At 38.5% G+C, this 25,634-nt stretch overlaps 1 protein-coding gene across 11 annotated transcripts in view; it reads left to right on the forward strand.

The window, feature by feature from the left end:
* The window catches only part of frya (furry homolog a (Drosophila)), a 47,953-nt gene that overhangs the window by 2,833 nt on the left and 19,486 nt on the right, over positions 1-25,634 (forward strand). For 4 of the 11 annotated variants that reach the window (XR_003296435.1, XM_026320520.2, XM_026320536.2 and 1 more), the window contains exons 1-26: positions 1,875-2,258; positions 10,273-10,472; positions 13,661-13,714; positions 14,505-14,644; positions 14,736-14,826; positions 14,970-15,049; positions 15,149-15,229; positions 16,125-16,293; positions 16,678-16,770; positions 16,892-16,990; positions 17,630-17,731; positions 18,058-18,161; positions 18,580-18,688; positions 18,842-18,928; positions 19,137-19,308; positions 19,454-19,586; positions 19,793-19,900; positions 20,223-20,478; positions 20,685-20,867; positions 20,968-21,054; positions 22,160-22,419; positions 22,632-22,821; positions 23,083-23,207; positions 23,488-23,545; positions 24,693-24,784; positions 25,054-25,226. Coding sequence is in view for 10 of the 11 variants with exons in the window: in XM_026320520.2 (XP_026176305.1) it covers positions 2,078-2,258; positions 10,273-10,472; positions 13,661-13,714; positions 14,505-14,644; positions 14,736-14,826; positions 14,970-15,049; positions 15,149-15,229; positions 16,125-16,293; positions 16,678-16,770; positions 16,892-16,990; positions 17,630-17,731; positions 18,058-18,161; positions 18,580-18,688; positions 18,842-18,928; positions 19,137-19,308; positions 19,454-19,586; positions 19,793-19,900; positions 20,223-20,478; positions 20,685-20,867; positions 20,968-21,054; positions 22,160-22,419; positions 22,632-22,821; positions 23,083-23,207; positions 23,488-23,545; positions 24,693-24,784; positions 25,054-25,226 (3,427 nt within the window). In the remaining variant the exon portion in view is untranslated. Of the gene's footprint in view, positions 1-1,874; positions 2,259-5,224; positions 5,404-8,677; positions 8,999-9,994; positions 10,147-10,272; positions 10,473-13,660; positions 13,715-14,504; positions 14,645-14,735; positions 14,827-14,969; positions 15,050-15,148; positions 15,230-16,124; positions 16,294-16,677; positions 16,771-16,891; positions 16,991-17,629; positions 17,732-18,057; positions 18,162-18,579; positions 18,689-18,841; positions 18,929-19,136; positions 19,309-19,453; positions 19,587-19,792; positions 19,901-20,222; positions 20,479-20,684; positions 20,868-20,967; positions 21,055-22,159; positions 22,420-22,631; positions 22,822-23,082; positions 23,208-23,487; positions 23,546-24,692; positions 24,785-25,053; positions 25,227-25,634 lie in introns of those variants that run through there. The other 7 variants (XM_026320553.2, XM_026320595.2, XM_026320561.2 and 4 more) reach the window with 6 other exon arrangements.

A 25,634-nucleotide genomic window follows, 5' to 3' on the forward strand; every position in this document is an offset into this window, starting at 1 on the left:
CAAAGCCAAATACTAGAACATGTGTCAGATCCAGGTGTATCTGGCAATAAACAGAATGGACAAATGCTAATGAAATAAAAACCTTGTTATACTAACATGTATAACATTTACTGCTGAACAGTGATAGTGACTCTTGATATTATGGTGAGGTTTTGCAACTTCTCTTTAGTGGAATTCAGACTGTTAACTGTGTGTAAACTTCAGTCAGGATGTATCAGAAGCTATAGTATATAGTAGCTATATAGTAGTCCTAGACTGTGAAAAGTTAACTAAAATTATGGTATTACTTGTCAGTGTATTTTTGTACCTGTCCAGGGTGTACCCCTGCCTTAAACCCAAAGAGAGCTGGGATAGGCTCCAGCAGATCCCCATGACCCTGGATAAGGAATAAGTGGGTATAGAAAATGGATGGATGGATGGATGGATTTTTGTTACACACTAGAGGGCGCACTATTACTGCAAAATTATTTGCTAGTTCATGTCATTTACAGTAATATGTTATAGAACAGTAGCTTTTGTCTCAGGTGCTTAGTTTTAGAATTTCTGGTTTCTGGTACACATCTTTTTGATGTGTAGGATTTTTATTGTTGCATGGAGTATATTTTTTAGATTTTCTACTGATGGTTGACTGACTTGGAACCAAACAAAAAGTATGTCTTGAACGATGTGGATAAATGATTCCTTAGTAGGTCAGAATTACAATAAGTAATTGTAATTCAGGTTTCATTACTCTGTGGGTGTGGCAAATTTGTGATGAATGTGTTTTGTTGTTTGCTGCTGAAGAGAAATTCCATTGAAAGTGTTTTTTTAGACTACTGCTTTGTTTGACAGGTGGATAAACAGTAAAATTACTACTAGAAACCTGAGACTGAGGGAGAACTTATTGACAGGGGCTCCTTGATGAGCTGCCATTCTCTCTGACATAGTTCAGTCCTGTATGTTTAGTATGTTCAGTTATGAAGTTATCAGTAGTCCTGTTCAGGCGTGATGAGTAACAACAGCCACATTGTTTTGTATAGAAGCACAAATCCTTGAAGAAAAACATATCAGTGACATAAAAATGTGTGTTAGACTGGTTGTTCCATGTTCTAGCTGTGGTTTCTTCTTTGCTAAGAGAAAACACCTTCACTTCACATACATACACAGGGTGTTTGTATTGCTGATGTAGCACACACTAGGAAAAACTGGTTCATTTGGTAGGTGTGCCCGACTAGTGTTCACTTCAGTGCCTGAAAAAGACTGACTAGACCTTAAGCTGCAAGCTGTGAATATTTCTCTGGATTTACATTATTACTTATTACTGGAGGGTTTCATATCTTTTACTCAATTTCGCAATGATGCCAACTATAAATGGTAGAAAATTGTGCAATAAGAAGTGAATGTGGCATGAACACAGGAAACTGGATATGGAGTGCTGGAAATGTGCATGTGTTGTTTTGTTAAAAAAAAAATGGAATCAGTGAGGACATGTGGAGGATCTGTTTCCTTGACAGACATCTCAGGTTGTGATGAGGAGTTGTACAGCTTTTAAAAGTGTAATATTCTGAAAATTCTCAAGTACACACTTATTTAAGAAATTAGTTTGCCTGGGGCAAAAGATGTCTTTTTAAACTTTGATGTAGAAACCTTAAGACAAATACAGGATATTTATTCAGGAATGCCTCGTGGACATACAGTAGGCGGGGATGTTGTAGCTGTCCATGCAGTCTCTCTTCCCCTCTCCCTCCCTCTTGAGTTATGACTTTGCCCCTCTCTCCTCTGCCTCTTGCCTTTTCATTGAAAATAGGAGGAGCTGTCTAAGTAATCCAACACCTGCCCAATTCATGAATGTTACTGTAACTTGCTGAACTGCCCTGACAAGTGCAGGGGTTAAAGCAGACCGAAGCTCACAGCCCGGGCTCCATCTATGCAGAGCAGAAATTTGCTTCCTGATCAAAAGAAAGAAGTTTGTAAGGAGACAGAGGAAGAGGAAGAGACATTTTAAACACTTGATTAAAAACAGGGGAATCCTGGCACAGGTTTAAATGACTTATTTGGAAGAATAATAGAATTAAAAGTGGGCTACCTGCCATCCAACATGTCTTTAGAGGAGAATACTGTAAGAGACATGGCTGAGAGTGAGACAGAGTGCTCTGAAGGACTGGATGAGGCTGTCCTGGGGCATATTGCCAGTTTACCTCTGGATCCATTCCCACCCAAGGACTTCAGAGGGAAGTTTAAAAAGATGCGCCACAAGAAGAGGCCCACCATTCTTGAAAGTAGGTAGTGCTTTGACTGTGTAAAGCTTTGTAATCACCTCAAGAATTGTGTCTTCATTCTGGGAGAAATGCATTTTCTGAAAAATATGATGTAGAGGACCACCTCAGCTACTACTGCCACCACTTTGTGCAATTCCTCACCTCACCATTGTATTTGTCATAGTTATTTAGGCATCTGATGGCTAGTTGGTAATGATCTCAGACACAAGTTTTGATGTTACATTGTTGAGCTAATTATCATAAATTACTAGTAGCTTTGTATTTGACATCACTGTGCAAAATGATCTATTTATGGCTGCAGAAAAATGAGCAACAGTAATGGTTTTAAATTAAAAGCGTGTTATGAACAAAAAAGAAAGGATTAAGAAACAAGGCCACTAAGGGCAGAGTGTGAGAGCATGAGGAATTCAAGGGTTTGGGCTTGATAACCACAAGGATGGCTGAACTGGACAGACATACCTCAAATTCCACACCTTCATCAGAGCTTGATAATGTGCTTAATTTGTCAGAGCCTTCACCCAACTGAAGCCTATTTAAGGAAAAATGCTTGCAATTGTTTCTGTCATTAGCAATGCTTTTCTGATTTATTCGTCTTTTACACTTGTTGCCTTGAGACTGAACATGACTGCTGGTGAGGCTTCGATAAACAAACAGGCAGACCTGGTAATAATCAGAGTATTACTGAGGCAGTGTTCCATGACACTGATCCTATCCTGTATGCCAGCAAACCGTCACTGTTTTATGTCTAAACCTTTGGCAGCAGTTGTGCCAACAAGTTCAGAGATATCCAGATAAAGTGTTATGCTGTAAACACTGCATTTAAGTTTCTGCAGAGTGACATTACTGTAGGTCTGCTATTTTTATCATATTTTTGATTTTGATGATGTGATGGGATAGACATTGTGTTGTCTTCTCTGGCATTTTCATTACCTATGTTCTGATGAGCTGCACTGCACTGCACTGCCTGTTTAGATATTGTATGTATGTTAGTGTACAATCTGCTTCATCACATTTGAAAACAGTTTCAAATCAAAGTTCAATTAGACAACTTATTCCTGCTTCTCAAATAATAATAATGAATAAGGAGGAAGTTTGTCTGTTTTGGATTAGTGGTATTTTTGTATTGAGGAAATAGAGTCAGAGCCTTGTATAAACTACTTTACTACTTTGGCTATGTAGTGTGACTATGTCAGCCATTGTACTAAATTATTAAATTTATATCATCTTGACACAAAAAAAGTCATTGTGATTTTAGACTCGTAGCATGGTTTTAGTTTTATATTTTTGCGTTATGAAAGGGAACAGCAGTGTGGTTGGTGTCTTTGTGCTTTAATTCTGAGATTGTTCTGCGTCTAGTTTGACTTCTTCCTGTTTTGCAGTCTAGTTGAAAAAAATCTATAATTACTTACCTAGGGAATAACATAACTCTTTTCCCCTCAGAGGACCTCTTACTGGACAACTCAGACTGACCAGATTGTAACTGATAGATACGTAATGGAAGTGAACTGTGTTTGTTCAGCATTTAAAGAGTCCATTTGCACTGGCCTCTACTTTCAGTAATCTTTCAGTGTTCTCCTGTGACCATAATAGGCTAAACAATTACCCATAATTAGCCAAATTTGACTGCAAACAGGATGATATACAGTACACATTGTACATGAAACATTTCTCTGAATATGACTACATCATATCTGACAAATGAGTTGTTTTACAGAATCCTCAACTTTTAATCTCTACAACTCTAATACTGTTCTGTATTTAAAATGCGGATCGGTTCGATGAGTTGTGCCTAACCTGACAGTTGCTGGTTATTTTAGGATGAGATATTTATGAGATATTTACTCACAGGGCAAAGATACTGTGAACATGAAAATGTACTCAACTAAGAAAAAGAAAAAAGAAGACACTAAGAAAAAATACTGTATTTTGACAAAAACAAAAGAAGCTATACTTATTGCCAGATACATGCGTAACTTCTGACTCTCTTTAATTCAGCTGATTTTATTAAGGCACCAAATATGATGTAACCAACAATAGGTCGCAAACATGGCTTTGTGTCAGAAACCTACAGTAAGTGCGTGGACTAGGATAGTGTCAGTACCACATTATGTAACATCTGAGAGCTGCTTCCATTACATAAAAGTCACATAAAAGTATCAGTGGCCACATGATGCCTTCTTGTGGCATAACACTGTGTGAGCCAAGTTGTTTTTTCTTCAATACAGTATTCAACACAAATTGTTGCTAAGTCTACTCAAAGTGTGTCAATAAGCACTTCTTTAGTGGTTTATTTAGTGGCACCAAAGTAAAGGCAAAGACCATTTTTAGATAAAGTGACCCTTCTCTTGACTGAAAAAAAAACTTTTCTCACAGTCCACCAATACTAATGATGTGTGAAAAACTATGGGAATATGCAGCATTTTACCATTTTTTATTTAGAGCTATTTAAAGTTGGTGGTGTTAAGACATAAATGGGTTAAAAGCCAACAGCCAAACCCTGTTCCAATGCAGATCCTGTGCATGCAGTTAATCCTGTCTGCCTGCTGATCACTTTAGTGTTTTTTCTGAACTCCTCTTCCAGATGTTCCCTGTATTGTGTCATACTTCCTGCATTCTCCATCTCCTCTGTCAGTGGTGTCGGCCCATTAGATGGTCCTTGTCATGCTGAAAGATGCACAGTCCCAGCACTGTCATCATTATCAGGCCATGTACACAGACAAACAGTTATTATTAACTGCGCTCCACTAAGAGGATTGCGTCCTGCACTCTCATCCTCCATGCAGTTATTTAAAGGGAGCTTGCATTGCTGCCCACTGACTGCCACAGCTTTAAAGAGAGAGAGAGATATTGAGAGAGTGTGGAGGGAGGGAGAAAGAGAGAGGGCTGATAGCCAAGGACAGGACACAAGAGGAGGGGTAAAGCAGTGCTAGTTTGTTCTCCCAGGATCTTGTCAGCGCAGCATTGTCTGCGTCACAGTGAGGTGACAGCAGGCGCTACCTGCTGGTCCCAGCTCAGCTGCTGCTACTGGAGGGAAACCACAACTAGAGGGGGAACACTCAGCCGGAAGCTGCAGCCATGGCCAGCCAGCAGGACTCAGGCTTTTTTGAAATCAGCATCAAATCCCTGCTGAAATCATGGAGCGGCAGTGAGTAGCAGTTTGTATCTTGTTGTTGTGATCAGCTGACAGAGCTGATTGGCTGACTGAGGCTGCATCTCCACTGGGGACCTGACTTTTAAAGCCTCTTTCTCCTGTTGTGGTCCATGACACAGATGTGCTGTTGCTTATTCCAGATTGAGCTCAGTCTAATTGCATTGCTCAGTACTCACGTAGCTGCAAAGTTGGAATAATTTTAATTTTGTTAACAGAGTCCCACACTTCCAACAGGTTTCCAGTTGTCTCTTAGCAACAGCCAGATACATAACTTTTAAGTATCTAGCAAGACGTGTTGGCTCAGAAGTTGCTCATTATACACATGCACAGTGTACTGTGGTACAACATTATTTAGAGTAAATTATACTAAAGGTTCTGCTGCTGGTCATTCAACCTTTAAATTCTCTTGCTTCTCTTTAAATGCTAGCCTTATTTTTCTTTTGTCTGTCAGTGTCTGGCAGAGGGTAAATAGCTCTCATTAAGAGCAAGGACACAGTAATAGGATTAGTGGAGGTTCAGCCTGGTTGCAGGTCTTGTATAGAGCTCACAGCTTCACTGCCTCCCATCGGGCCCATACGGATGGGATGGCATGGCTTCCTGCTTCTGATGATGGCATAATTCTTTTTAATATAAGATGTGAGTGGCTGCCTGCTAGAACAAACACAAAGTGGAAACCCAGGCAGTTACCCAGGAAAGAGCACCTTAGTGTTTTAAACGCAGTAAATTATCTCCACTAAAATACAATTTACTAACAAGAGCAATATCTGCTGTACCGATGATTAAATTCTGAAGTGAGAAATGTTAGCAAGTTAGCTGCACCTCTCAGACAGTGTAGTAACTTGTGTACTTCTACTAAATCGGAATGTAAAGAGATATTATAGAACGTGCTGTCCCTGGCTACGCACTGAACATTGAGCCATCTATGGATGATGTTGCATAATCCTCACAGTGGGTCACTTTGCTGATAAAAGCACAATCAGTCATTGCATTGTATGAACAGCAACCACCAGGTATGCATTTGACACTTTGATTATATTTGTGATCTTCTAATCTCTCTGCTTCACTTTACATGAGCTGTTAAATAATGATCACAAGATTGCAACACAGGTGAAGTTAGTAAAAACTAATATAAAACTCTACAATCACTGCTGATATGTAAATTGAGATTTTTTTTTTTATCTCCTTATTATATTTGTACAATAAATGAACAATCCCTAATTGGTTCTTGGACCTAGCAGTATGTTTTTCCCTGCCATGTATCACATACTGTTTGCACTGTGACCACAAGGTAAACAAAGTCAAGGCCCTTCAGACACTAGTCTCCCATAGTTCAGTCTGTCCAGCTTCAATAAAACTGTGACAACCAGCAGCACAGAACTGGTGTTGTGCAGCAACAGCGTCAGGTCTGGTGTACACATTGCCTGAAGACTAGTCCTGTATTGGCCAATCAGAACAGGAGATGAAGTGGGTTGAGCTGCACAGATTGGGCATCCTTTAGTGAGAAGTCAAAACATGTTGTTCAGTTGCCAATTATCTTCTCTTATGAGATGAAATTATTATCATGTTTTTGTTTGTTTTTGTATCTTCTTCATGTTCATTTTGTATTTATTCTATTTATTGTGTATTTAAAATTGCTTAAATCATTCCACTCGCATGTTTTAGCTTATTCATACTTATATTCATACTGTTGTATTTTTGAGGAGCAGTGCAGACATTACACAATATACATAAAGGAATCCTTTCTATTAAGCTGAAAGAGACAGAGGCAGGTGTTTTAACATGGACTTGTTTCAATGAAACTGCTCCCTTATAGCAGACAGCAGTTTACAGCATGATGTCATTTTGCTAAACCAGGGCTGATGGTCAATAGCTTAAGACCAACATTTTAATCTGCTTTTCACAGAGGTTTGTAGTCAGTCTCTCACTCTCTTCACTTCTCTCAAAAATGGTACAGCTTCATTTTCAGATAACATGTTTGGAGGTTTTGCAATGATCATTGGAAAATGTTACCATTGTTTTAGATATCCACTGATTTTTTGTCAAAATAAGTCTTAGAGTAAATGTAGGCTTTACTGACCTTTTCAGTTTCATTTTAATGTGAAAGAATAGTCAGTGTAGCACATCTGGTTTATAACAGGAACACATGATTGTTTCCTCTGACTTAAATCTTCTTGACATAAACTATCTGGCAAAATATTCCCACATATTACATTACATAACACCAACTTTATTATTACCACTGCTCTTAGAGTGGAGCACCTAATAACGGTCTCCCTTTTTCCCATCCTGTAAGAATAATGTATCAATATTTTACAGCACTGGAGAGGAGGATTAAATGCTTATGTTTTGGCATTACAAAGCATGTGTTATTGTCTACCCTGTCACAGAAATGCACTGTCAGTGTTTGTCTCAGCAGCTGGGCAGAATACTTTCAAAGATCTATGTTGACACTGGAATTTCTAGTTCAGTTAAGGAGGTCAGTGGTATCTAAATATCCACCCACTCTGTTCACAAACGGCTGCTAATGTGGTTGTTTACTCAGAGGGACAGTCTCTGTGGACTGGTTATAGGGAACTGCATTCTTTATATGCATGTGTGTGTGTGTAAGAGAGACACTTGTTAGCCTGTTTGTATTGTCCTCTAGGGAGCACCACCATGTTCAGGGTGTTTCCAGCATGGCAATGATGTAATGCACACTGTGCCCAAGCTCCTTGTTTGCAGAGTCACATGTTGAGTCTGATTCTTTGTATAGCAGCCAGAGCAACAGAAAGGGTTTCATATACACACTGGTTGCTTTCTTCAGCTTCCATCTCCAGTTAAAGTCATTACATGAGTAAATTTAGTTAAAATGAGATGTCACTTTTATTTCATCTAATGTGCCTTGTAAAATGTTGGTTAAATTAATTGTTATTGCATCTATACACAGTCTGTTGATGGGTATTGATTCACCTAAAAATCAAACATTTAACATTTAATTATCTTAGTGAGCATTTGGCTTGAAAAAGTCTTCAACTCCTAACAAAACTTGTATAACGTCCTGTCTTTAGCACAGACTTTAAGGGTGCCAAAACGCTGAATAATGTAAACTAATGTAAACTAGTGTTTACACTCTGGTGGTCTGTGCCTTGTGCTTTCGGATCACAGAGGTGGAGGAAAGGGGAGGGCTGTTCTGTTAGTATAGTGTGTACTCTGAGATAAATATAGTCACACAAATATGCCACCATAGCATATTGGACCTCATCACTGTGCTGTGCCGCAGCTAAAAATTCCTGCCTGACCTTCACTCTTGGAAGACACTAGTTGGTCACAAGGCAAGAGTAAGCCATAGCTGAAGCAACTTATAGAGGGAGAGTGAGATCAAGAGATTGCGTGGAAAACACACCCGCCTTTGGCTCTGTGTGCCATGGAAACTATGCCCAGTAAGGCAAGAGCCAGCTGACACACAAGACATGGACGTTGGTGGATTATACTAGAAAGTATTTGTCTTGATTCAGGACAACCCTGGATACCATATCCTCCTTCCCCATTATGGACAGGACGGCCATGTGCTGGAGTAAGGCCAGCGTCATCAGCTTCATCAAGGGCCTGGGTAGGTGCTGAGTTGCCATGAGTAAAAATCATGCAAGATCGTCACACATGCTGAGCATTCCCTGAAAGATATCCAAACATTTCATGCTACAGTGTTTCCACATTTTTGTCAGCGCTGCATACAGCCTCTAAAAATGTTGATTAGAAGTTTGCTGAACTATCTTTTTTCTTGTCTATGCCACGTGCTGATGTGTATAATCTCAACTCCCTTTTCACTTTGCAGTTTCCTTTAGCTACCTCTAAAGAGGTAATAGTAATAGAGTAATATTAGCATAAAGCAGATTAGAGCTGTTTTTATCCTCAGTCTTTGATCTTTGCTATTTATTCCTCTTGCTGCATTTTGCACAAATATGTAACAATGCTTAGGTGTTTTTTATATTCTCTTTGTAATTGCTGACTAAATGATTTTTGCCCAGTGTGGATCTGATATTTAATAGAAAAACTAGGACAAAATAGAAAAAAATGGACCACAAAGTCTGGTGTTTGACAGATATAATGCATTCCTGAAGGTGCAGGATTTATTTTTCTCCTGCTATGATTTCTGTCCAGTCATATTTATTTATACACACACACACACACACACACACACACACACACACACACACACACACACACACACTTTTACACACTCAGAATGTCATGGCTACAGAAATGTGCTTTTCATTGTAAGGCAATAAGTCTATTCTGTCATCTTAAATACATATATACATTTCAGGTTAAATAAAAGTTTTACATTTGTAATGAGATGTTTGTATGCAGGTCTTTATTTGGCACTTTAGCATCTGGAGGAAGCCGAGTGAAACACTGAGATAAAATTTAACTTGTGTGTTTGTTTGTAGGGTTTTATGGCCTAAGCCAAGTTGTCCGTAATTAAAAGTGGGCCACATCATAACACAGGCAGAAGGATGGTCACATGCACAAGATTTTTGTCTCCCTCAAAAGGCAATGACATCTTTGGTACGAAATGAAAACACCAGCTGCTGGCCATGGTGTTTTAATTTCCATATGCGCTTAGTTCACTGTAGTGGTAGCAAAGGAAAAGCAGTCTCAGGGCAAGCCAGTGCCCTTTGGACAATCTCCCTTAGGAATGTTCAAGATGTTGGGAAATTTATGTCCATGTTTGGAATCTTCTCTGTAATACCTTATTCGGTGATGTCTCTTTGTAAACAGCTCTGTAGTTGATCCTGTCCCACTCATTTGTGCTTGAATTAGCAATGTTTGACTTAACAAAACTGATTCCCAGCTTGTGTGTTTATTTGTGTGTTGTTTCTGCAGCATTGCCAGTGGGGAACGGATACAGTAAAGCCCCTATCCCTCAGGTCTGCTGTCCTCAGGGAGAGAAGGGTCCTCCAGCCATGATGCCCATCAGCATAGATCCAGAGAGCAAGCCAGGCGAGTATGTTCTCAAGAGCCTCTTCGCCAACTTCACCACCATGTCTGAGCACAAGATACGTATCATCATGGCTGAGCCACTGGTGAGTCAGCAGAGTGTGACTGAAGGGTTAATGCTCTTTATAGTCTGTGGTTGTTGTTGATGATTTTAGCAGTCCGTAAAACAATGTTTTGCTAAGCAATATTAAAATATAATAATAATAATACAGTAATAAAGCAAGCATCTGAGAAAAGTTTGAAAAGATGACCTCCATTTTATCAATTTCTGTAAGACTTTTTTCTTGTCTGTTTTTGTTAGTCTTCTTGTGACCCCTTGAGGGTGAGCTTACCCACAACCTGATAACCACTATAACAGGGTCAAACAGGAAACAGTTGTTCAAGCCAGTGGTAGAAGAAAGTATTTATTCTTAAATCATACAATCCAAATAAAAGTTAGCAAAACATGGAGTAAAAACGTGGTCTGTACTTTTAGCAAAATATAAAAAAAACTCAAAATAAAGTACTTGTGGCTGAGATATTATTATTATACATTACAATAGTAGGTTAATAGATTAATGCACATATACCATTTTACTGTTTTTTAACTTTTACAATTTCATGTTTTTTATTCAATGGCTTTGAACATAATGGCCACCCCTCTTCAAAGAGTCACAGGATGTATGTGAAGGGTAACGAGATGATTGTTGTGTTGTTACTTTACAGTAGGACTGAATCTTACAATTGTTTTTATACTAAGCTGATAATTGCCCAACCCAGTTTTGCAGAGCAGTAGGTAACGTTTTTAATTGCTTGTTTCTTTTAAAGCTTAAATTAGAAAGCTTTCAATTCGAGCTGAACCAATTAATTGATTTTTTGATGGACAGCAAATTAATCTGCAGCTATTTTGATAAGGGATTATTTGTATTTTTTTTTTTTTTTTTTTGGAGTGTTGCTCAGAAAAAAAAGACACTTGAAGATGTTATCTTTGATAACGATTATAACTGCGAGCTGTAGTCCTAATCATAGTTGAAGTTGAATAGATGCTTTCTGAGGTTTTCATGAAACAAATGATTAAAGTATGTGAATCACACGTAAAGGCTTTGACTGTTCACCCACTCTGTAATCATTTATACTGGGATCTGACTGGAAATCTGGTCTTTTCTGTTATTTCTGTCCTTGTCTTTATATTGGGACTAAAAACAAAAATTCTTCACCAGTTCTAGAAATTGAAGGTTGATGTTTTTGAGGGACCCTTTGGAGCTGGAGCCAATCATAGTAACAACAGCAGCTGTCATAAATAATTCAGACAGCAAGGAAAGAGCCACAGTGTGTTTATGTGGGTGGCATTCAATCCCTGCTCCCAGGACCACCTTTATATCCTACAAGTGCTCATGATAGTCAACTAAAACATATGAACTCATCCATATTACTAAGAAACTCTCAGCTGAAATATATTATATGGTAATTACCTGTACCTGTATATTTATGTCCTTGTTTAATACAAGCAGTAATACTTGCATATATATACTTGGAGTTTATTTGTGGCTGTTGTGCTCTCCAATCCTAGGGGCTGTGATTTAGATGAAGTGGCTAGTCACCAACCTTGGTCTGCAGGGAAGTGTTAATTACCACAGGGAACATGTGCAACCCCTTGTTTCAGTGCAATTCCCCATGGAGAACTATAGGAAGGATATGTCTCTCTTTGTTTTTCCTCTCAATGGAGAATAGGCCCAGTAATTTGTTTTGCCCTGCTTTGCAGTTATTGGCATACAGTATTATCATATTTTAGAAGAATCACATCAATCAAATGCGGAAAAATGTTAAAGCCTATAATGAAAAGTGTAAATTAAGAGCATAAATAATATCAAAGCTGCGAATCTGTGAAATGATTAAATTGATTGAATACAAACAGTGTTGCTGTGTCAGACTGCCTCAAAGGGCAGTTAAATCCCCTAAACCCTGACAGTGCAAGAGATATCGACTTTTCTATCATTCCGGCACAGATGGGCTCCTCAAGATGCAAGCATTTGTCCAAAAACTAAAAGGTTCATCAGAGCATGAGGCTTAGCTGGCATTCCAGCTGCAAGTTGCAAGTGACACTGTCATCAACCCATGCATTGTCAACGTCAGACAGATATTTTGGATTAATCATCAAGGAAGTGATGTGCTGTAAGTTGCTCGCCGGCCAACTAGACAGCAGAGGAGCATATTTGGAGGAGCAGAGTAGCACAAAGGTAAAGGAAAGCAGATGCTTTGATTTTTCCAAGGACAGATTAGGTGGTAATTGTGTAGCTTAAGCATATACAATACTTGTGGATATACTGTAAATGTTCTCTTTAAGCGGAACTGCTACTGTGTGTGTGTTTTAGATACAGATACATCAGCTCCCCTGCTAAAGCTGCATTTGCTCTCTTTAAAAGCTAAAATGAAACCGTTGTAATAACCAACTGCCTTTATTCTTGTTTGCATTTCCCACAAAATTCTAAACTAAAGTAAATGTCCAGCTAAGGTATTTCATTTGTACGGTATTGAAATGTGATAGCACTCTATAAAGCTTTAATGTGATTCATTAGACCAATAGAGCCTTTTCTTAAACACTCTATCATTTGGTGATCTTTTTTTACATATATTCTTTTATTAATAGCTCAGTGCATAGTTTCAAAGCATTTTATATATAAAAAACATTGGTAGGTGTCATGTCTATGATTCAATTTATAGTATGCTGAAGCTTTACTGTAAATCGATCATATTTTTAATCTCTTCAATAAAAGAACATTCAGAAATGTAATAAACCACTTAGCAATATGTTTAGGGTGTACCCTGTTTTAGTTAGGATTGATTACAGTCCCACTGCAACCCTTGATAGGAGTAAGCAGTATAGTTAATGAATGAATGCATTTATATCTATTATTATCTAAACACATCTAGCCCTCATTTACCCACAAATAAGAAACAATCTTACTAGACTATGCTTACAACAGGAAACTAGTGCATTGCCTGAATCCCTCTGTTATCTGAGATGATTGAAGGCTGTAATAATGGGAGCTGTCATGGATGTCCCATCTCTAATATCTGGCCCTGCCTGCTCATGCCTGCCATCAGACTGACTGATGGCTCTCTTTGTAGCTGGAGTGTAATGAGTCCTTGTTCAAAAATACTCCTCACTCTTTGAAGGGGGTGGATAAAGTTATGAGCTTCACACCAAACTTCGACTTTGCCAGCTTGAATTTGTACAATTAGCAGAAAGAAAACCTGTGGAAATTACTTATTAAATTACTTCTTGTATTTTCAGGAAAAGCCATTAGCAAAGTCACTGCAGAGGGGAGAGGATCCTCAGTTTGACCAAGTAAGTGCAGAGAAATATGGAGCACATGGATTGTTTATTAGATATATTCATTTCAGCACTAGATCATAATCCACAAGCAATGCCACCATTTACCTCCCTCTGATAATATAGGTAAGTCAGGTTTTATGTCTTAACTGCTGCTCTAGTATGATGCATGGTAATATAAATGGCCTGATGTGTGAAAGCCCAACTCACATCCCAAAAGGTCTTTCAAATCCAGTCAAGGGCAGACATGTTTACCTTGAAAGCTGGCACTGGCTCTCCACTAGGTGTGTCCAGCAGGTCTGTGGCTCTGTAGAGAAAGCCCTTTCACAGCCACAGGGGTGTGTTTGTGCTGCTGCGTGAGGCCATTCAGCAGCCACACAGAGCCTGGATTCTTCTCCAGCCCCGTGCTGAATGAAGGGCTCACTGTGTTCCCCGGCCCAACCAGACTCTCCTCCCTTCCTGTGTTCCCAGCCCATTCCTTCCTTTCCCTCTCCCTCCCTGAAGTCTGAGGGAGGATGCCCCATGGGCATCTTGTCCCTTTGCACAGCCCCAAAGACTTACTCGCCCTTCAGTCTGGTCTCTCTATGTTAATATATCTCGCACTTTACTTAAAAGTTGTCTCATCTTGCCTAACTTCTTAAATGAACATAAAAATGTGAAAATAGTTGACACTTAATCGTCATGTGCTGTTTTAATTGTTGCTACATAAATAAACAAAGGAAGCGCTGATTTCTATCTCTCACTTTGGTATGTTAATTGCTAAACACAAACATGCATTTGCACGATGTATGTCTTGTTCTTCCAGTTGATAAACTCCATGAGCTCTTTGGCTGAGTATTGTCTACCTTCCATCCTACGCACTTTGTTTGACTGGTACAAAAGACAAAATGGACTAGAGGAGGAGTTGCATGAGTACCGGCCAAGAGCCAACACCAAGTCCAAAAAGTGAGAATCACGTAAAGAATCAATGGTGATGCTCACATGCATTGTATATTTGCAGCCAACCTGTTGCACTTGTTTTTCCTATCTCAAATAGCGATGAGCAGCAGAAGGATTATCTACTTGAAAGGCGAGATTTGGCCATTGACTTCATATTCTCTCTGGTACTTATAGAAGTTTTGAAACAGGTGAGTTGATGTAACTCTGTGCTATGCAAAAGCTGCTCAGTTTATCTTAGATTTATCATGATTGGCATCATAAGAATATGTCATGAATATCTTATTTTTAAACATTCATTCTTATGCAGTTGCGTGTCCTGATTTTTAACTAGATACCGCTCCACCCAGTGCTTGACAGTTTGGTCAGTGAAGTCATTAACTTAGCCTTTAAGCACTTTAGATACAAAGAAGGGTAAGATTTCATCTTTTTCCTGCATGCACCCTATTTTCATTGTTTTTTTCAGGTCCTCTAAGAGCTGTTTTTCTTTCCCTTATGTTATGTATCCCAAAGGTATCATGGTCCTAACACTGGCAACATGCACACTGTAGCAGACCTGTATGCTGAAATCATAGGAGTATTAGCCCAGTCGAAGTGAGTATGAAGCAAGGATTATAGAATAAAATATGAATGTTTTTCCTCTTTATGTGCCTGTAAAAAATAGCACTTAAATCTTCATTCTCTGCCTTCCTGCCTTATTCCTAATGCCTTTCTGCAAAACGTTTCAAGACAACACACTTTTAGATTTGCCCATTACCCCCTCCACACACACACACACACACACACACACAGACCAAACTAGGACTGGAAATTGATGTCTGTTTATTTGAAGTTTTCACATCATTGCAGCAAGGAACAAACCCTTAAAATAGAGATATGGTTTGTGAGCACACAGCATACCTCCTATTCAATGTGCGCTCTGCCTAATTTCCTGCAGGAGATACTTATTGAGACGCTTTTAGAAAATCTTTACTTTTCTCTCAGGTTATGAAAGGAACAAAGAGATTGATCCAGGATAATAGTTGAGAGATTCATGCTGGTTTAAGTGTGTTTAAAAGCAGTGTCTGTAGAAATAAAGTAATAAACCTTTTCTTCTCACATGACCAAGATGAAGAAACAGCTGTATTCACTTGGAGTACTAGCCAACAGGGAGGAGATTAAGAGATGCTCATATGAGCTCCCATGATGAATTGTCTTCTAAATTTAGACTAGCTGAAGAATCTCATCTCTGGTTCAATTTGGGCAAGGGATCAGGTGCTAGATGAGAAGTTCATCTTAGGGCACAGACTCACAGTCTGCATTTAGAGGCTAAGACGAGGGCATGATATTTTAGGGAATGTGCTCCCTGAATATATTGTCATTGTATTCTCTTCATGTCACAGCTCCAAATTGAGGAACATTTTTGTGGAAGTGCTGATTTGGGATTCGTCTGACTGAGTTATGCAGGCATGTCTTTATATAGAATCTCATTTGGCTTTTTTTCTCCTAGGTTTCCTGCTGTGAAGAAGAAGTTTATGACAGAGCTAAAGGAGCTGCGACAGAAAGAGCAGAGTCCATATGTAGTTCAGAGTACCATTAGCCTCATCATGGGGGTCAAGTTCTTCCGAATAAAGATGTATCCTGTTGAGGATTTTGAGGCCTCCTTTCAGTTTATGCAGGTACAGCAGAATTAATAACTGAATAATATTTAAGTAGTAAATGGATTATAATTGTCATAAATTATATGTTTTAAGCTGTAACTTTACATTTTGTTTTCTTTGCTCATTGGCTGTCCTTTCATTTTTGTGTGACTTGACCCAAATATACATTTGTATTTCCTTTGAGTAGAAACTATACAAAATTCCAGATTGTCAGCATTTGTTGCCCTTTGACCTTGACTGTGTTTCCTATTAGCTTTGGCATGCAGTTTGTGGATTACATTCAGTTTTGACCATACAATATCAAGTCTATTAATATCTTGGGTAAATCTTTTCATAACACTCTCTACAAGTATAGTCAGTTTTTATTGCATTCTGAAATATACACTATTCTCTTTTCTGTAGGAATGTGCTCAGTATTTCCTGGAAGTCAAGGACAAGGACATTAAGCATGCCTTGGCTGGTCTCTTTGTTGAAATTTTGGTTCCTGTTGCAGCAGTATGTTTTTCCCGTATATACTTGTGTCACTGATGATGCAATATTTAATTTAAAAAGAAAAAAAACACTACTCTAGAGAAGATTGTGTCTTGTCACATAACTTTGTGTGATGTTTTTCTAGGCTGTGAAGAATGAGGTGAACGTACCCTGCCTTAGGAACTTTGTGGACAGCTTGTATGACACAACCCTGGACTTGTCCTCCAGAAAGAAGCACTCGCTGGTTAGTTACCCTGCAGAAAATGAATGAACACTAAATGTTGGGTTTGTTTGTTTTTGTACACCTTGGTTTTCACTCTGACAGCTATGTTTAGATTGTCTGAATGTTTTGGTCTGTGTGAATCCTGCAGTATTTCAGGGTCACTCTTCTGTAATGTTCTTTTACAGCATTAGTGTCCACAGTAGAAATTATTTATGGGAGAAGACAGGCTGCCAAAGTAGTTCAATATATTTAAGTGTATGTAATGTCTTTTTGCCCTAAAGCGTCTTCAATAAAGCCTTTCACCACAGCAGTTCACAGTGAAATGGAAAGATAACAACCCTTAAGGAACAGCAGTGTGCAGTAAACGTTTACATTACCTTGAGGTAGTGATTATGAATGAAAGCCATATTTTATGAGCAATGCATCATCAGCGAAAAGTATAACACATGGAAAAAATCTCATTATGTCTTCAAAAGCAAGCTGGTTTACGTCTTAAACTGAATTTATGTAGATATGGTGCCGAGATAATGCCTAATTCAACAAATTATCCACTGAAATGCAAACCATACATTTTAAATTTAGGAATTACATCCATATTTTTAAGTCACTATCACTTTATCAATACAGAGTAGACCTAAACATTTTCTGTTCTCTACGCAGGCTTTCTACCCACTGGTGACCTGCCTGCTGTGTGTCAGCCAGAAACAGTTCTTCCTCAATAGATGGCATGTCTTCCTTAACAACTGCCTCTCAAATCTGAAGGTAAGGTAACCTGAAAACCAAGTTTCTTTAATTCAGCCTACGGTGATCTTTGTTTATCATAGATGATAGTTTAGACACATAAAGGTGTGTGTCCATTATGCATCACTGTTGCACAAAGTATTTGTTGCCACTCCAGTTTCTCTGCTGATTGTTTGTTGTGTGCATGGCATGATAATAGTGTGCTGAATGTTTTACACATATATGTTATTGCAGTAATTTTCTGTCTATGCTTGCTATCATATTATAACTCTCAATGGGCTGCCACCAGTTGCAAAGTGGTTTTGTACTATCATTGACTTTCTTCTATAAATGTAATTTTATTACAGAGTAGAGACCCCAAAATGGCTCGTGTTGCACTGGAGTCCCTATATCGACTGTTGTGGGTCTACATGATCAGAATCAAGTGTGAGAGCAACACCGCAACACAGGGGTAAATATCTTTTTACTCCTGACATAATGTAGTGAGCCAGCCAAAGCAGCATTGTAGATATGTGGCTTTCATTTAAAGTTGTTTCACAAACATTAATTTCCTAATGGCATGAAAAAGTCTATCTCAATTAAATTTAATATAGACTTCTTAGAGTATTTATATATATATCTATAAAGACCTGTGAGAAGCTGATGAAGACCATAAGCTGAAACACATTTGTTGGTACTAAATGTTTATCAAGAGATGAATAAAAAGTAAATTTACACCAAACTCTCCATCCTTGTCCAAGACATGTCAAAACAGAGATTTTAATATGTTAATTAGGCACACATTTTAAACAATACAGTACTATACAATGCAAAATAGTACAATTTTGTTTGTAATTTAACCCTTTTACCATGTTCTTTTCTGTCTACAGTCGCCTCAACACCGTTGTAACTACACTTTTCCCCAAAGGATCTCGCAGTGTGGTACCAAGAGACATGCCTCTTAATATCTTTGTCAAAATCATCCAGTTCATTGCACAGGTAAGTTGCATTGTTGTACAAATTATATTTTAAAAAAATCTCTTCTCTCATGTAGCTGTCAAATATGTGATAGCTCATTAAAACTTCTCAGATGATATTTCCTGACATTCACAATATCATATTAAACATGTTTTTCTTCTTGTCTTATTACAGGAAAGACTTGATTTCGCCATGAAAGAAATTATCTTTGACCTCCTTTGTGTTGGAAAACCCGCAAAAGCCTTTAGTCTTAATCCAGAGGTATGCAAACAGTATATATCTACTGTATATATCTGATACAGCTTTATGTCAGAACATTTCACTTAATTGTACTGTAGCAAAACAATTGAAATATACCTGTTATACCCTAGTGTTGTTACATAACTAACACCTGATCAAATACTGATACAATAGATGATTTCTGCTGAAGTGGTGTTTCAGTTTAACTTAAAGTTCCTTTTTTGTTCAGAGAATGAATATTGGTCTGAGAGCATTCCTGGTCATAGCTGATAAACTGCAGCAAAAGGATGGCGATCCCCCCATGCCTAACACTGGATACACTTTGCCCTCTGGGAATACACTCCGAGTAAAGAAGACATACCTGAGTAAAACGCTGACCGATGAGGAGGCCAAAGCCATTGGTGAGTGAAGCACCACATGTAGTAATGCTGAAGCATCTTGCTTTTGAGGACTTTAAAGTTAACTTGAGTGTAAAGGAAGTTTTGTGTTTAGGCAAATACGCAAATATAAGTAATATTGATATAGATTTTCCTTTGTCATCTCCAGGAATGTCACAGTATTATTTCCATGTCCGGAAGGCTGTTGACAACATCCTCAGACACCTAGACAAGGAGGTGGGACGCTGCATGATGATGACTAATGCTCAGATGCTGAACAAGGAGCCTGAGGACATGATCACGTATGTATGCACATCTCAGTCATTCTAGCTGCTGAATCTTGTAAAGCTGGCAATACTCCTGAGTGACTCAGAAATGAAGTGGTAAATGTGTTTCTACTCTCATTACCTATATATCCCAAATATAATTATCTGTTATAACTCTAGATTGGTTAATCATTTTTTTAAATTCTTAAAAGTAGTTGAAACTTTAAATCTGGCCGTTCCAGAGGTGAAAGGAAACCCAAGATCGACTTGTTTAGGACATGTGTTGCTGCCATTCCTCGCATTCTGCCTGATGGGATGTCCAAGCCAGAACTCATTGACTTGCTCTCTCGGTAAGTCATCTGTCTTGAGAAAGTCACCTTTATAGAGACGATTGGCCTCTGGCTGAACAATTATTAACAAAAAATGCGTTGTTAACATTTGTTTGGGTAAATTCCCAACTTTTCGAGAGATTTCCGAATAATTTCTTTATATCCCCATTAGGGTTGCAACAAATGGTTGCAAATCAATTAATCAGTCAATTATATTTTTGATTTATCAGACTTTTACAAAATAATAGAAGAAGAAAGAAAGAAATGTATTTATTTACTTATATATATATTTACTTTTACTCTTCTAAAAAAAATACCTGTCTTTTTTTGCCCTGTTTGTCAGGCTGACAATCCACATGGATGACGAGCTTCGGCTCATAGCCCAGAATTCCTTGCAAAGTCTGCTGGTGGATTTCACAGACTGGCGTGATGACGTCCTGTTTGGATTCACTAACTTCCTCTTACGTGACGTCCAAGACACTCACCAGGGATTGTTAGATACATCCCTCAAACTACTGCTTCAACTGCTGACACAGTGGAAACTAGCCCAGGCTGCCCCAGGGAAGAACTATGACACTGCAAAGATACATACTGCTGAGGTACACCTTTGTGTTGATTATAACCTGTTTTCCTGTCTTTACCAAGGGAAGATTAATAATTATAATTTGACTCATTGTTTGCCCTTTTTGATCACGAATGCTAACACTTGCTCTGTATAAGAAGAAATCAGGTGTACTAAAGTATTGTTTTAAGTGATGTGACAATGAAATCAGCTGTCATTTTATTTTTAATGTTTATATCACAGCTGCTGCAAACCAGTTCAAGCCTCAAAATACCTGTGGAGCGAGGCCCTCACTCTACTGTGCTGCATGCTGTGGAAGGGCTGGCTCTTGTAATGCTCTGCTCCTGTCAACTGAGTACTCGCAGACTTGCCATTACTATACTCAAAGAGATACGATGTCTTTTTATCACCATTGGACAGTCTGAGGTAAAACTGCAAGCAAAGCAAAACTGAGATGACAATGTGTAATGTAGTAATGACTGATATGTTGCCTATGGGCTGTGACTTTATGCTTTATTCAATGCAGGATGATGATAAACCAATGATAGAGATTATGGACCAGCTCAGCCCTGGAATCCTGGAAAGTTTTGTCAGTCTTGCAGTCTCTGAAACAGTAAGTAGTTTGTAGCTTCATTCTGTGGCTCAGCTCCAAAATAAACTCACAGCCTCAATCAATCATGCAGTCTATTTGCCTATATTTGACATTTTTTGGAATTTATCCTGACGCTTATTCAGTCTGTGATAATTTCACAAGACTTGACTTCAGATGATGATGAGATGATTGTTTGTTGTGCCAACTCCAGAAATTCAAAAATGGTGTCATTATTTAAGAAAAGGTTGAGGTCACTCAACCTCATGTAGTATCAAATCTAGAAAACACGAAACTCTTGTTACATGACTGCAAGGCAGAAGCTCAATTTAGTTATCCAGCATGAAAGAGCTGAATGAACAGCTGGAACTGAGCAGCAGTTGAACTTTGGACTGATTTATGTAATCATCAAGCTGTTAACACGACATTAAGTAATACCGTATTTTCTGGACTATCGGTCGCACCAGGTTAGAAGTCGCTTTTAGCAAAAACAGCTTTGTTGAACAAAAAAAAAACATATATAAGTTGCTTTGGTGTATAGGTATTATCATCTAAATTAGCCTATGAAGAACGTAGTCTAGGTATAACAACAAGCGGAAGTGCATTATGAAATTCATTCATCTGTGTTAAGTAACGTTATTAGTAGGCTACACATTCTTTCTCTAAGAAAGGAGTGGGTCTGGCTGGCCAGGCTACTTCGTTTTGAGCGCATTTTCACTCTAGTGTGAGTTGTAGTTTAGCGTGAACATAAACATTTGTACTTTTTCAGCCGTACAGTCTTCTCATTTGAGCCAAAAGTGCATCATATGTAGTACTAATCGGCAAAATTACTGTAGATATACACATATAAGTCACTTCGCTATATAAGTCGCAGGACAATCCAGAGGAGTAAAAAAAGTGCGACTTATAGTCCAGAAAATACAGTACATATTTTTTAAAATGGGGCTAATACAGTAAATGTTCTTATATGCATTATCAAATTGTGTTTGTAAATATACTATATAATTATCTGATTCCCCTGCCTTATTCACAATTTTTCTCAAGCATAAGCATGGATAGGGAAGTGAAAGAAATGCTGCTAATCTGATAGCTCATTCAGTCAAGGCCCCTGCCAATTGCTTGTTTGCAGGCTCCACTGCCAGCTGGCCAACATGTAGACCTTCAGTGGCTTGTGGAGTGGAACGCACTGCTCGTCAACAGTCATTATGACATTAGGAGCCCCTCACATGTGTGGATCTTTGCCCAGTCTGTGAAGGACCCATGGGTGCTGTGCATATACAGCCTCCTTCGACAAGACAACCTGCTGAAGCACTGCCCCACAGCGCTCAGCTTCACCTGGCCCTTTGCTTTCACTAGAATGCAGACACTCTTGCCCTTGGTGGACCCAAAGTAAGTGTCCTCAAACACTGAGTTCAGGAGGCACCATGAGACACTTCTTTTTTCTGTTTTTTTGTATCCATATTTAGTGTTTATATTTTTAGTATAGTTGCCCCATACCAGTTCCCCTCCTCTTTAAAAATTCCTCTTTGAGATCTGTCTTTAAAAATAGCTCAAGTAAAAATAAGGACCTAATAATGTTTCCTCTTTGGCTGGTTTACCAGTAACCCAGTGTATGCAAAGAAGACCAGCACCTCCGCCAGTGGGGATAATTACATAACCCTGTGGAGAAACTACCTGATCCTTTGCTTTGGAGTGGCCAAGCCAAGCATTATGAGCCCCGGCCACCTGAGAGCATCGACACCTGAGATCACAGCTGCCACACCTGACAGCAGTGTCAGCTATGATAACAAGGTAGCTGATGGCCTGTCCTTTGGCCTACTAATTCTCCTATTGCTTTGTCTCTCCAGGATCAGGTGTTCATACAGAGCTTGTTGACATTAAAACTCAAAGCATCAAATTACACAGCAGTTATGTTTACATGAATGGAGCAGGAAGTGTATATATTTGGAACTGCACAACTAACCGCACTAGACAACACTGGTGTAGTTGCAGCCACAAGTAATTAGTTGTGATCAACGTGAGTGACTGACCCACTGATGTTTGATGTTGTAGGTTGTCGGGAGCCCATCTGTGGCTTGGCTTCTGAAGCAGTTGGTTCCACTGATGAGGGCAGAGAGCATCGAGTTGACAGAGTCATTGGTTTTGGGCTTTGGTCGCACCAATTCGCTTGTATTCAGGTATTGCAGAAAAAGATGTTTTAGATGTTCTGAAGTACTTTTCTTGTCTTAATAAATAAATTTCAGTCTGAAAAATCTCTTATATTTCATGATTTTTCACAATATTCACATACACGCCTTGGTAGATGTTACAGCAGATGTATAACAGCTTAGTATCACAAGTTTTTTGTTGCTTACTTTGACAGGATAATAGTTTCCTTTTGTCTACTTCACTGTTTGATAAAGCCTTTTTGATTTAACCTAGTGAAAATAGGCTTATATTCTCACTGTTTGTACGCAGGGAGCTTGTGGAGGAGTTACATCCCCTAATGAAAGAAGCACTAGAAAGAAGACCTGAGGTTTGTTGATCATATCTGCAGTGCAGTACACAACATCAGCAAAATGTGTTCTGTTAGAGTGTGTTTGTTAATGAACTTAAATTAATGATGTAGCCTTAACAGAGAGCTGCGTGCTGTGTTGCAATATTAACAGTACTATTAACATTGTATTGTAAAAATATGAAACCTAATGAGTTTGCTATACAAAATGGATAAATAAATAAAAAGAACTCAAATCATTTTTATGTGTGATGACATTTAAACAGATGTTAATGTGTTACATTAAAAAGGGCACTTATTTACTAAAATTTCACAACGGGTGAATGAGTGGAATTATGGAAAACTTGACTCTCCTCAACTGCTCACTGTGTGCCATCGCAAGGAGCTCCTAACTAATTGATAAATACATTTGTTGCCAACTGCTTTCATAAACGATTTTTATTGATTTTATTGATCAGTTGTTGCACCCCTGGCCACAAGTGATCTTCTCATCTGTTGATGGCATCTAAACAAAGCAGAGGTATACAGTGAAATATGGCATTATTTCACTTATGTAACCAACAGTCAGGGCAAACCCACGGAGACTGCAAAGCCCATCTGTAAAAGATGTTTCAAACCTACACAAACCAGGGAAGCCAACAGGTCCAACTTAGCAAAGCACCCAGCTGACAGATGTGCTGGCTTGTATAAATATTTGAAAAGTGACAGAACAGGGATTAGCGAATGTGATAAATAACATTTGCCAAGGAAAAGGAGTATGATTTGTGACAAGCAAATGTTTATCACCATCTGAGTTTGATTGAAATTAGGGGAACTGTTTAATGTAACTGTATATTTTTAGCTCTGTGACTAACATAATTCACTCTTGTTGTTTTATAGCCTCTTTTCTCTAGAGCATTCACATTGTCGAAATGATTTTTCTTTATTTTGTGTTTATTAAGTTCCATGTTCTGTCATCTTTAAAGCTAATATTTTCCCATGGTACTATTTCAGTATTGGTATTGAGATACTTAGGCAGGTATTGGTGTCAAAGTCATAATTTTGTTATTGTGATGGCACTAGAGCTGGCCTAGGCTATATTAGAAAATATTTGTCAGTAAATAATGATATATAATATAATTTCCAGGACTTCTGTTATTAAAAGATTTGTCTTAATGGTTTTTTGTAGAACAAGAAGCGGCGTGAGCGGAGAGACCTGCTGAGGCTGCAGCTGCTACGAATCTTTGAGCTGTTGGCTGATGCAGGTGTCATCAGTGACAGGTCAGTGTGGCACTAGAGGACATTTCATGACCCTACACTGCACAGAACCATACTTAGGATACTCAACAGCAAGAAGGTCATGAGGATTGATTAGACAATGACCTTTGGCTATATGATAATCACATTTTTATCATCATTTACTATAAAACAGTGTGGGTTTTGATAGATATTTTTTAAAAAAAGTTAAAATAATATTGTATTGCTAACTGATGCTTGGTTTGTGGCTTCCTTTTACTGGATGTCTCCCTGTTTTCTTTTTGGTCCCACAGTACAAACGGAGCTCTGGAACGTGACACCCTAGCCCTGGGCGCTATGTTCCTAGAGTATGTGGATCTAACCCGCATGCTTCTAGAAGCTGAGAATGACAAAGATGCAGAAATCCTCAAAGACATCCGAGCTCACTTTAGTGCCTTGGTGGCCAACCTCATCCAATGTGTACCAGGTAGTGTTTCAACCTTAGAGTCACTTTTGGGCTAGTCAGTAACAATGCTCTAATAATGTAAGTCTAGACTCACAAATCACTGAAAAAAGTCTGTACATGTTTCTTTTTATATGGATTCTTACAATTTATCTGTACTTATTATAAGGACAGATACTGTAGACAGAAAGTCTATTAGGTAATTCTTTATTATCAAGAATTAAATAATGGACTCACGTTTGGTTGGGGCTAGCACAACACATAGAGCACACTGATCTTAATATGGATGTAGCCCAAAGGGAGTGGATCCAAAAGTAATGCAGCTTAAGGGCAGAGCAGCAAGGACAGATGATGACTCATGGGCAGCCAAGCCTTCACAAATCCCAACTGCATTGTTATTGATTTGAATATTTTTATGATTGTTTACTCTTT

Source organism: Mastacembelus armatus, chromosome 13 (assembly GCF_900324485.2).
Source record: "Mastacembelus armatus chromosome 13, fMasArm1.2, whole genome shotgun sequence".
Classification (NCBI taxonomy): Eukaryota; Metazoa; Chordata; class Actinopteri; order Synbranchiformes; family Mastacembelidae; genus Mastacembelus; species Mastacembelus armatus.